We start from the raw sequence: 12,167 nt of genomic DNA, 5'->3' as shown, positions 1-12,167 counted from the left end.
AAGAATTTTAAAAATTGCATATAAATTCGGCTATTTAATTTTGATAAAAATAATTCAATTGTTTTGCTTGTTACCATAGTATTAAATAGTAATTTCAATTGTTCTTTTGAGCGCAATGCTCAAAAAAACAGTAAAAAAAGTAAAGTATGTTGACCTTCATTGAAAACAATATTATAATGCTAAAAGGACTCAACTGGTGACAGGAAAGAAACAAATCTTTGTATTGGAATGTATGAGACTAGATCGTTCCGTCACTGATCAGCACGGTCACGTGGCATGCAGGGAGCGTTAACAATCAACATATTCGGCGAGAATATTTTGAAGCCGGTACAACTTTATATCACAAAAAATAGTTCAGAAACAAATCTTCTTAAGAACTTACAAATGTCTTACATATTTTGGTAGGGCTGTTACAAATTATACGGTCTAGTTGGCCACTTGTAGAGAATATTATTTACGACCCTGACACGTTCCTATTACGGTTATAGTATGAAACGTTATACTGGGTAGCCCTTTATTATTATTACATACATAAAAATGGCGATATAATTTCATTCAAATTTGTCAATTAAATTAAAAATTTGAAAACCAATAAATCAATTTTATCGTAACATTTATGTAACAATGATATAATAATAAATAAGATTGCCAATCTCGACATTATCTCACGTATTAATCAACGTCTTTAATACTATAAGAGGCGACTAAATAGCAATTCTAGAAATTGCTTCATACAATATTCCATTCATTCACAAACATCTATGATGACAACAATTCTTTTTGAAAAGCAAATAAAAAAAACTCGAGGTATTAAGGGACACTCGGAAGGTTCTATGAGAGATAGAGACAGATAGAGAAACACGCGCACGCTGCACGGCTGTAGTAAAAAATGTCGTTACAAATTTTCGTCTTAATGTTTTCCGTCTAGCCTCCTTTCGCAACGCGCGATAAGGAACTTCGTTCCAAAAAAGCAGATACTTATATTGTACTAGCTTCCACCCACGACTTTGTACGTGCATCCCCGTTCTTCCCCGTTCCCGCAAGAATTTCGGGAAATCCTTTCTTAGCGGATGCCTACGTCCTAACATCTACCTGCATGCCAAATTTCACCCCGATACGTCCAGTGGTTTGGGCTGTGCGTTGATAGATCACTATATCAGTCACCTTTGAGTTTTATATATCTTCTTATGTATAAAAATGAATCGCAAAATGTGTTGGTAAGCGCATAACTCGAGAACGGCTGAACCGATTTCGATAATTCTTTTTTTATTATATTCCTTGAAGAACGAGGATGGTTCTTATGTAGAGAAAACGTAAACATGTACCACGGGCGAAGCCGGGGCGGACCGCTAGTATTGTATAATATTATGTTAATGGATGAAAGAGGTAAAAGTTCTAGTTTCTTAAACATTGGTTGGCATGATTCATCTTCAGGCCTGGTACATAATGTGTCTTTTGTAATATGTGTTCTTCTAAAATTGTCTACTTAAAAAAAAAAGTGTGTGCGTGTAACCTTTACGCGCGATTGAAGTAAAACTTCTTTGGCGTTGACGACATATATCACTGAAATGATTAAATATTAACTTAAATAAATAAATATTATATTATAATTTAATTATATTTATTATTCATGTGCTTTACAAAGATTATTTAAATGTTATATTAATATTATTCATTCGAAACAGGTAATTGAATGTCATCATAATTTCTTACGTACGAAATTATAGGTTTGTGGTAACTATAATGTGAAACATAAATTTTACTCTCTAAATTTGCTACTTTTCTTGAAAATACAGCATCTATCGTTGTACCGAAACGCGTTGTTGAATGAAGTCGAGAAGTATTCATAGATAAATCAAATTTTTCTTCTAAAAAATCAATTAACGGCTGAGATTCCTGAGAGCGAAAATTAACATTAAAATCTCCAGTTAGAATCATCGGTAATTCATGATAATTACTATTTAAAAGTCGAGAACCTTCAATTGTGAAGTGAAGTAATTGCTGATGAATAAATTTTATGATATTTGTCAGGCTAGTATTTGTAGAAATATAAAAAAAGTGTGTGCGTGTAACCTTTACGCGCGATTGAAGTAAAACTTCTTTGGCGTTGACGACATATATCACTGAAATGATTAAATATTAACTTAAATAAATAAATATTATATTATAATTTAATTATATTTATTATTCATGTGCTTTACAAAGATTATTTAAATGTTATATTAATATTATTCATTCGAAACAGGTAATTGAATGTCATCATAATTTCTTACGTACGAAATTATAGGTTTGTGGTAACTATAATGTGAAACATAAATTTTACTCTCTAAATTTGCTACTTTTCTTGAAAATACAGCATCTATCGTTGTACCGAAACGCGTTGTTGAATGAAGTCGAGAAGTATTCATAGATAAATCAAATTTTTCTTCTAAAAAATCAATTAACGGCTGAGATTCCTGAGAGCGAAAATTAACATTAAAATCTCCAGTTAGAATCATCGGTAATTCATGATAATTACTATTTAAAAGTCGAGAACCTTCAATTGTGAAGTGAAGTAATTGCTGATGAATAAATTTTATGATATTTGTCAGGCTAGTATTTGTAGAAATATAAATAACAACGATAATCACAGGTTGGTCATTCGTATTAACACATCGAACCAAGGCGATGTCACCAATTTGTGAAACCTCATCGGAAATTTGTGATAATATAGTTGGTGAAATATTTTGAATTGGTGTTACATTGTTCAGTGTATCTGTAGATGAATGATATACAGCTACTCCACCAGCAGTTGAGTTGGGTCGTTTGTATTGGGTAACGCAATAAAAATTTTCAATAAGAATTTGTTCGTCATTTTTCATCCAAGTTTCGGAAAATAACAGCAATGTGGACCTTTTTAATACTTTATCATTCAGATCAGAAACATGAGCACGTAAACTTTGGCAGTTGAAGGAAAATAGTGTAATGTTACTCTCATTTACAAGGTTATATAATTCTTCCTGTTGTGTTATTAGGCGAGAATTTGAAAGTCTTTCAAATTCACACTGTAAATCAACTATTCCCCCTGGACGCTTTCTTCCATGATAAAATTTGTTGTCATCGGTGTTTGAGACAATGAACAATCCATTTATATCAGTTACTCGTGATAATGCTACATATAACAGCTGCTGACTGTGACTTTTATTGTATTCATAAACGATTTGATCAAAAGTACCACCTTGAGACTTATGTATTGTAAGCGCACAAACAGATACTAATGGAAAGTGATTTCTCTTTGCAAATATTGTCTTATTTCTATTCATTGGTACAGATGACGATCTTCGTAAAATTGGGACTGCTGTTCTACTAATGTTTAGAGTTTGAATATGATGGGCAGCTTTTTTCCTAATTTTCTCTCCTATCTTACCAGGAAACTCAAGCCGTATGAGCCGTATGATGTTATCACTGTCATCACGTTCAATATACACTAACTTTCCAACACAACCGTTGGCTAAGCCATCAGATACATCAATATTGGTTGTAATAATGTAAAATTTGTTAAGAACTAATATGATTTCATAAGGCGATCCTCCTGTATCAATAACTGACATTTTATGAAATTGTTGGCGTACATATGCTTCTTGTTCAACTGAATGACAACCTATATACATATCTGTTGCTATGGATACTACTTTGTCTTCAGCAATATTTAAAATAGATTGATTATAATCCGCAACATGTTTATTTTTATTTTTAATTTACTTATTTTAAAAGTAATAAATAAACAAGTATATTTAGAGATTTTCAAAAAATTTTGCAATTTAAAATAATGTTTTTAAAACTGTTGAATTTTTCATTCACTTTGCTATTCACAATTGATCCGTTTGAAAATTTGAAAATAAATAATCCTAATTGATTATGATATTTGCCACTAGCTGGCGTATAAGTCAAGAAGCGTGTAGTATATGACATATACTTACAACCAATCAGAATTATTATTTTTAAATGGCGGAAACTACACAGACTATAGTAAGCGTTACTTCCGTCAGAAAAAAAATCTGAGTTACTCCCTAGTCGCGCCTAAAGAAGTTTTACTTCAAAAACCCGACTTATTTTAAGATTGTTTTATTCCTTTTTAATACCATGTTATTGCATGTTCAAGTGTAAACTTTATTAATTTTTGATCTCTAACAATTAATTTTCTATGTGTAAAACCCTTTCATTTTGGCGAGATTCCATACAAATATCTATTGTCTTTTTTAGGGGGATAAAGCGCGTCACACACGGTGAAGATACTATAATATTTTATGTTAAGATTCTCTACTATAAAATATTACAGTATCTTAAGGTATCCGGTATCAGCGTTCTGACCATCATTTTTCTTTTTGTCATTGCGTACTAAGACCCCTGTAGAACCGCCATCCTGTTACAAATGACCCGAAACACTGTCACAATATTTCGTCTCTAATAATAATCGGGCGAGTCACCACCTGCCAACATATTTTTACTTTCTTTTAGTAGAAAGGCAGGTGCCATAGTTTTCCATAGTCCCCAGTACCAGTCCATTTAGCATCCCAATCCATAGCCCAATTATTAAATTTCCATACCCTGCAATAGTCCTACATCGGCCGCGGACTGCCTAGGGCTGTATCTCTATACTGCAGTCATGGGCAGGCTGCGGCTGGTGTCCCACAAAGTCTCGAAAGGGCCTCTGCGTGTTGGATCCGTGTCCCCACGTAAGCCTTCCAAAGATCCGGGTACCGTCCTTCTGGTGGTACCCGAGTATTATGGAGAAGAGAATCGTAATCTTAATTATAGTATCTTCACCGTGTGTGACGCGCTTAAGGGTTAAAAGTTCCCAGTTTTATAATTTTTCTGTTGTAAGTGTATCAATACTACATACAAATATCAGCTTTTTGAGACTTCGGAAAGTATCCTATGAATTTGGATGATCATCACTGAGTCAGGGGCGAAATAAAAGGTGGTTTTTACTTTTAAGATATCAATAAAGAACCTATAACAGCTATGAAATTAAAATTTTTGTAATATATTTTAAATAGTTAACTACCAGGATATTTTTTTCTGAAAAATTTGGTCAACTGGGGAAACCAAACCATAGTTATAAGCATTTAAAAATCCGGCCCTTGCCCGTGACGCTTTACTTTGTTTCGTCCGCGTCGACGTGAGATAATCTCAAGTGTATTTTTAGGTCTTTTGGTGAAAATATTCCTTTATTAAATTCAATAAACATATAAATATTTGTATGCCGATTTGTTTGCGAATTGTGCGGTCGTGACGTAATTTTTATAAAAACTTTGTAACCACAATTCTGACAAATAAATTTTCATTTCATTTCATTATTATAATATTTCTATATTCATTTGCATTTGCAGTCTAAGTAACTTAACATTTAATACAAAGTGTGCATATGTATGCACACTTTGTGCAAATTGTCCTCCATATAGAAATTGCTAACTTGTAAAATATGATGGTTTTAGGAGATTATCATTTGAAAATGATTATTTGTAAAATTTTAATTAATCCAATAGATATTTTTGGTATCGATAGATAACTATATCTGATTGCTAATAATTAATTAGGGTAAAATGAGATACTTATCGTACATATATATAAGTGCGATTTTTTCGTGATTTGGCATACATTTGTAGACGGTAAGTTGAAGTAATTATTATATTTTAATCATTGCGCATTACTTTATTGTGATATAGGTATGAGGTATTGAGGTGGAAAAATTTCATATTAAAAAACATTGTATCTTTACTTTTTTTACTAGAATTTAATGGATACAATATAGTTTATTTTTTTGGTTTACTTCGGGGGAAAAGAAAATTAAATAAAACGGTTTCGTTTACCAAATTATTCATCCCTTTTTCGGTTTTAACGTTTATACCTTTATTGTCTTTTTATATTATATTTATTTCATATGTTTCAGATAAGCAAAAAAATGAAATTCTTAGTATTTGCCGTGGCCTTCCTCATCGCGGGCACCTCTGCCCTCCCCCAAACCAACGATGTAGAATTAAGTAAGTATTTTCTTCAGAATCATCATTAATAATCTTAATCTTAATCTTAATACTATTCTTATTCTTAATATCTTAATCTTAATCTTAATCTTAATCTTAATCTTAATCTTAATACTATTATAAAGGCGAAAGTTTGTATGGATGTATGGATGTATGGATGTATGGATGTATGGATGTATGGATGTTTGTTACTCTTTCACGTAAAAACTACTGAACCGATTACAATGAAATTTAGCACACATATAGAGGGTAACTTGGATTAACACATAGGATAGGTTTTATCCCGGAAATCCCACGGGAATCCCACGGGAATGGGAACTATGCGGGTTTTCCTTTGAAAACGCGGGCGAAGCCGCGGGCGGAAATCTAGTTTTAAATACAATAAATATTGTAAGAAAATAGTATCAATAATTATAAAGCAAATATAGAAATATGGTTAGTAAATAGTTTAAGTAAGTAAGTGAAGCCTCATGTCCCCTAGTGGGGTAAGGGGCAGATGCATTATACATCTGTTTCACTGATCGATTTTCTTTAGTTATCCTTCCCAGTAAATAGTTGTAATTTTTTGGTAATTGGTAAATCTTTAAAAATTTTATAAAAATTATTCGTACAATTGATCGGTTTTTGGACGATTGTGTTAAAGCACTATTTTTTGAACTAATAAAAACGCTTTATTCTTTAACTAAAATACTTATAATATTTGCAGTGAACAAGGAACAGCGTTTGGTCACTGGTGTCATCAAGAACATCATCGAAGACATCAAAAAGGTCATCCGAGAAAATGGCCTGGACCCCCTCTTTATTGATAGAAAGGAGTTTAACTATAACATTCCTCTGTAAGTTTTTATTTATATATTCTTTATTGGACACATTTTATTAAGATTGGACACTTATAAAGTTTTATAATGGCAGGATATAAATGAGGAAATTAACGCAATAGTTTTTCTTAGTTGATCAATTCTAACGTTTTCTTGCCTGTTATAAAAATACTAGCTGTGTCCTGTGGTTTTACCCGCATTTCTCCGCTCCTGTAGGTCTTAACGTGATGATATATAGCCTATATATAGCCTATAGCCTTTCTTGATAAATGGGCTATCTAACGCCGAAAGAATTTTTCAAATCGGACCAGGTTCCCGAGATTAGCGCGTTCAAACAAACAAACAAACTCTTCAGCAACAATATTAGTATAGATTATAACAGGCAAGAAAATGTTAGAATCAAAATTAGGTAGTAGAAATTTCCATTTCTTTGTAATGTGACATTTTTAAGTCGCGACATAGAAGTCAATTAAAAGATGTATTCAATTTAAAATTAAAATTATAAAGTTGTGATAATAGTTATCGTTCGTTGGCTTTAAAGGTTGAGAAACCCGTCTATTATGTTGCTTTGTCAGTCTAGTTGTCTGGACATCATGCCCTTTCTGCGTGAACTATTATTATTTGCTTAAGATGTCCAAGAATTTAATTTTCTCTCTTTGTCTCTATTGAATCTACGAATATCATCGTTCTCAAGTTCTACGATATATCATATATACGAATAGCCCATATACTCCACTGCTGAGATACGGGCCTCCTATGAGAGTACAGGCCATAATCCACCACGCTGGACAAGTGCACGTGGATCTACTATATATCTTAATCTTAATCTTAATAATATATAATATATAAATCTCGTGTCACAATGTTTGTCCCCAATGGACTCCTAAACCACTTAACCGATTATAATAAAATTCGCACACCATGTGTAGTTCGATCCAACTTGAGAGATAGGATAGTTTAAACATGTAGGTACCACGGGCGAAGCCGGGGCGGACCGCTAGTATTTTTGTGTATTTTATGTGTCTGCGTTTATTACAGGTTCCTGAACGTTAGGTTATTCGTCGAAGACCTCACCTTCGTTGGTGCTAGCAACATCAGGATCAACCACCTCGACTACTCAGTTTTACTCAACAGATTGCGATTTGATATCGAACTCCCATTGCTCGGTTTGGAAATCGGTGAGTATCATCATCACCATCATAAGCACATTATGTCCCTACTGTTGGGATGCATGGCTATGAGGGTATATGCCATCATCCACCACTATGGCCCAGTGCAGGTTGGCAGTTGCCAAACTGACATGGGTCTCCTATGATAGGATATGTCACATATCTTTTGATCTTTTGATTCGACTCGTCAGTTCCATCACGATACCGTTTCGTTTAGCTGTAGTTGCTAATCCAAGAACTAGCAAAACATTTTTAAATATAATTTATTCATCATTTTCTTTTTAACCTTTTTTACTAAATAAATATGTTACTTTTCGTCACAAAAAAAAATCATTAAAAAGTTCTCATAGCATTAAAGAGTTTAGGAGGACTAAATTAATTGAAACATGGATAAAAAACGTATTAGTTCAGACTTCAGAGAGCCTACTACACAATATTATATTTTTGAATGTATGGAAGATGAAAATCTTATGAAACTGCTTTGGGTGGTGACTGGTTTTGACAATTCAAAACTAAACTCTTCTAATCGAAGACTAGTTGAATGTATAAATGTTTGAACTTGTGTTTATTATTTCATTTCAGGTAACTCTGGTGTTGAAGCTAATATCCTCGGAAACGAATACGACATCTATTTCAAGGGCATGTAAGGATAAAAAAAGAAACAATTTTAAATAGGCGGACAATAAAGAAGTATTAAAACAATAATAATAAAGAATTGCAGTCACCGGTTGATGATTTGCAGAACATTTGCAACTAATTAACGTAATTAAATGATAGAATGAATTCGTGGCTGATAAAAATGCAAAAATAAGCTTTGATAATGCTACAATCTAGATCCAGCAATAATAATTAATCAATGTTGTAGGCTGGAAAAACACCAAATTGGCTTTATTATTATTATTAAAAATGAAATGCAATTACAAAAATAGCAGCGAAATAAGAAGACTATGTATCAATTTTTTTTCTATCATATTGATTAGACTTTAAAATTTATTGTTAAAACAAATGCTTTTTAATAAAGTATTCCGTTCTTCATCCTGCACTGAAATGAACCCTCTATATCGTTGTAGCGTTGGGCCAACAACTGATCGTCGATGTTAACGGTCATTACGGATATAATGGCGGCCGATCATTGAGGCTATAATATTATTGCTTGAATGGAATCAATTTCAATTACTATGTTTATGTCGACAGGTCTTCAATCTCTCGCATCCGTCTCAGCGGTGAGGTTCGCGTTAATGTTGGCATCATCTCCGGTATCAGCATCCGTAGCATGGAGATCAAGTTCAGCCTTGGAGGAATCACTGTGAGTTACTCTTTTAGGTTTAGCTAGTTTTGTACTCTTACTATTATTATTGTGATTAAAAACAGTTGATAGTAACCTGCCTTTGACATCAAAGGCTGAATACTTTGAGCATACATAGCTACAGAATAGACTTTTGAATAGAGTGTATAATTGGTACGGAAATAATCTTCTTTATATATAAAAATGAATCGCAAAATGTGTTGGTAAGCGCATAACTCGAGAACGGGTGGACCGATTTCGATAATTATTTTTTTATTATATTCCTTGAAGTACCAGGATGGTTCTTATGTAGAGAAAACATAAATATGTACCACGGGCGAAGCCGGGGCGGACCGCTAGTAATGAATATAAAAAGAGGGTAAACAGGTGCTTGACGTGTTATTTTAAACCAATTGAACAGCTTATTTGTTTCTTTTTAGCCAACTTCAAAAAAGGAGGTTCTAAATTCGACCGTATATATTTTAAATTCCAGAATGCTTTGTATATTTTGTGCTGTGCCCTGCGTTTTTACCCGCTTTTCTCTGGTCCTGTTGGTCTAAGCGTGATGATATGACGCCTAAAGCCTTCCTCAACACCGAAAGAATTTTACAAATCGGACCTTTGAAAAATTTTTTAATCGGATGTAGTTCCTGAGATTCGCTTACTTGAAAAAAAAAAACAAACAAACTCTTCAGCTTTATAAGAGTATAATATATTTACAGACCAATTGTTTTTTCTATTTACAGTCTGACCTCTACCTTAATTTGTTCGGCGATGACTTGTCTCCTGAGTTAAACCATCTTCTCAGCCATGTTATTCCTGTCGCCCTCAAGACTTACGAGGTAAAAGAAATATTTTTCATTTATTATCTTACTAAAAAACCCTCTACTGATTTAATGTGATATAAGTGATTTTTTTCTGACAATTTCTTTAAATCTATCGTGTTTTGCTTGAGATATTAAATCTGAAAAATGATGTTAATCTTATTTTTAATTAATTTGCAGAAAGAGATCAACCAGCTCCTGACTGACATGATCAAAACCATTGCTGACTTTATCTTGGGTTAATAAGAAAGGGGAGAAACCAAAAGAAAAAAACATCATATTTTTTCAAAATTAACTGAATCTACAATGTGATCAATTTTAAAAACTACTCCATACTCAATAATTGTTGTGTTACTACACTACTACACATTAATTGTTAAGAGACAAAATAAATATAATATGTCCTGACGATCTTTTGTTTTATATTTTACCCTATTCCTTATAACTACCAGTCGGAATATATATTTTAGTATTATAAAAACTTATGAAATTACAATTCTAAATTTTAGTTACGTTATACATATCATTGACATAACATTTTGGATCTGAATTAATTCAATAGAAAGTTTTATCAGAAATTATTTATTAGATTAAGAGCCGATTTTTCAATGCTTGGATAAAACTTATCCGTCCAATAAAGTATTACACAATAATATTAAAATGTCACGTAAACTGTCAAATACGGGCAATTAGAATACGTTTTTAAAATGGTAGTTTTGTACATTATTCGACGAATAAGTTTTATCCAAGCATTGAAAAATCGGCCCTAAGGGGCGGTTTTTCAATCCTTGGTTAAAATTTATCCGTCCAATAAAGTATTACACGAACATTTTAAAATGTCACCTGTAAACTGTCATATACGGACAATTAGAATACATTTTTGAAATGGTAGTTTAATACGTTACCACAGGAATTTGGAATATTTCTACCACACTTCGATTTGTTTCTACAGTAATTATAGTTTGTAATCGAAAATGTTTCCTACGAAAAAAGAATTAATGAAATCCAACTCTTTGTTATTGAGATAAACACATTTTCAATTTTCCACAATAAGTAGTCCTAGTTTGTAATGGAGTCTGATCTTCAATAAAATATTTTTTTTCTTATCTTTCCTTAATCTTAAGCAATTAGATTTTAAGAAAGTTCTATTAACTATTTTTGAGAATTATTGATATTAAATACAATGAATTAGTGGTTAAGTAAAAACTAAAAATAATTTAATAAAACACCAAATGCACACAGAATCTATCCTAATTTTCCTCTCGATTAACGATAGAAATATTGATATAGATAGTATATTCTGTATAAGTTAAATTGATAAATATTGAAAATGGAGGATTCTATATCTACACATAATATGTTAACTTGATTCCATCTCTATATATAAAACTAGCTTTCCGCCTGCGGCTTCGCCCGCGTTTTCAAAGAAAAACCCGCATAGTTCCCGTTCCCGTGGGATTTCCGGGATAAAACCTAGCCTATGTCACTCAGAAATGATGTAGCTTTCCAACAGTGAAAGAATTTTTCAAATCTGCCAAGTAGTTTCGGAGCCTATTCAATTCATACAAACAAACAAACAAACAAAAAATCAAACCTTTCCTCTTTATAATATTTGTATAGATGTATAGATTGTATAGAAAACAATCAATCGATAATTCCCTTGGTCAAGGTGTAACGCGTAAACGTTGGGACCGATTTTGAAGATTGCATTTAATCCACAAAAACCAATAAAAAAATAAAATCTTTCATATTCAATGTTTAGAATAGTCATATTTCATACTAAATGTATAGGAGCGCTTGATGTAATTTTTTTGGATATTTCTCGTTTTATGTTTAAAAAATTATTATTGTCATTTTACTAATTAGGTTAAGTACTTTTTATATCAGTTTAAAGTTTTTTGATATCTGCAATAGTTACGAGATAATTGCCTGTGCACACTTAACGATTACACCCTGTAGATACATTGCTCAATTTTTTATATTATAAAATTTCTGAATACTATGATACTTGAGTACCGACTGCTTCAAGATTATCTAGGAAATTCGAA

The 12,167-nt window shown here is 32.3% G+C and overlaps 1 protein-coding gene across 1 annotated transcript; it reads left to right on the top strand.

Moving 5' to 3' along the window:
- The first annotated feature begins 5,944 nt into the window (after positions 1-5,944).
- On the top strand, positions 5,945-10,518 carry LOC149490010 (uncharacterized). The gene is made up of 7 exons (XM_089714994.1): positions 5,945-6,023; positions 6,730-6,859; positions 7,880-8,019; positions 8,593-8,653; positions 9,205-9,316; positions 10,042-10,137; positions 10,300-10,518. Exons 1-7 carry the CDS (start codon positions 5,945-5,947, stop codon positions 10,360-10,362), a joined length of 681 nt encoding a protein of 226 aa, XP_089571120.1. The 3' UTR covers positions 10,363-10,518.
- Positions 10,519-12,167: the final 1,649 nt, after the last annotated feature.

This window comes from Colias philodice, chromosome 3 (assembly GCF_061535455.1).
Source record: "Colias philodice isolate Cphi_HAF_F1 chromosome 3, ilColPhil1 Martin Lab GWU primary, whole genome shotgun sequence".
Taxonomy (NCBI): domain Eukaryota; kingdom Metazoa; phylum Arthropoda; class Insecta; order Lepidoptera; family Pieridae; genus Colias; species Colias philodice.
The sequence above is the reverse complement of the archived record's forward strand: the minus strand, read 5'-3'. Positions and strand labels throughout refer to the sequence as shown.

Coding starts and splice junctions, on each gene's coding strand:
- LOC149490010 (XM_089714994.1), top strand. CDS start 5,945: ATGAAATTCTTAGTATTTGCCGTGGCCTTCCTCATCGCGGGCACCTCT. Junction 8,020..8,592: donor ATTGCTCGGTTTGGAAATCG/GTGAGTATCATC, acceptor ATTTCATTTCAG/GTAACTCTGGTGTTGAAGCT. Junction 8,654..9,204: donor GACATCTATTTCAAGGGCAT/GTAAGGATAAAA, acceptor TTATGTCGACAG/GTCTTCAATCTCTCGCATCC.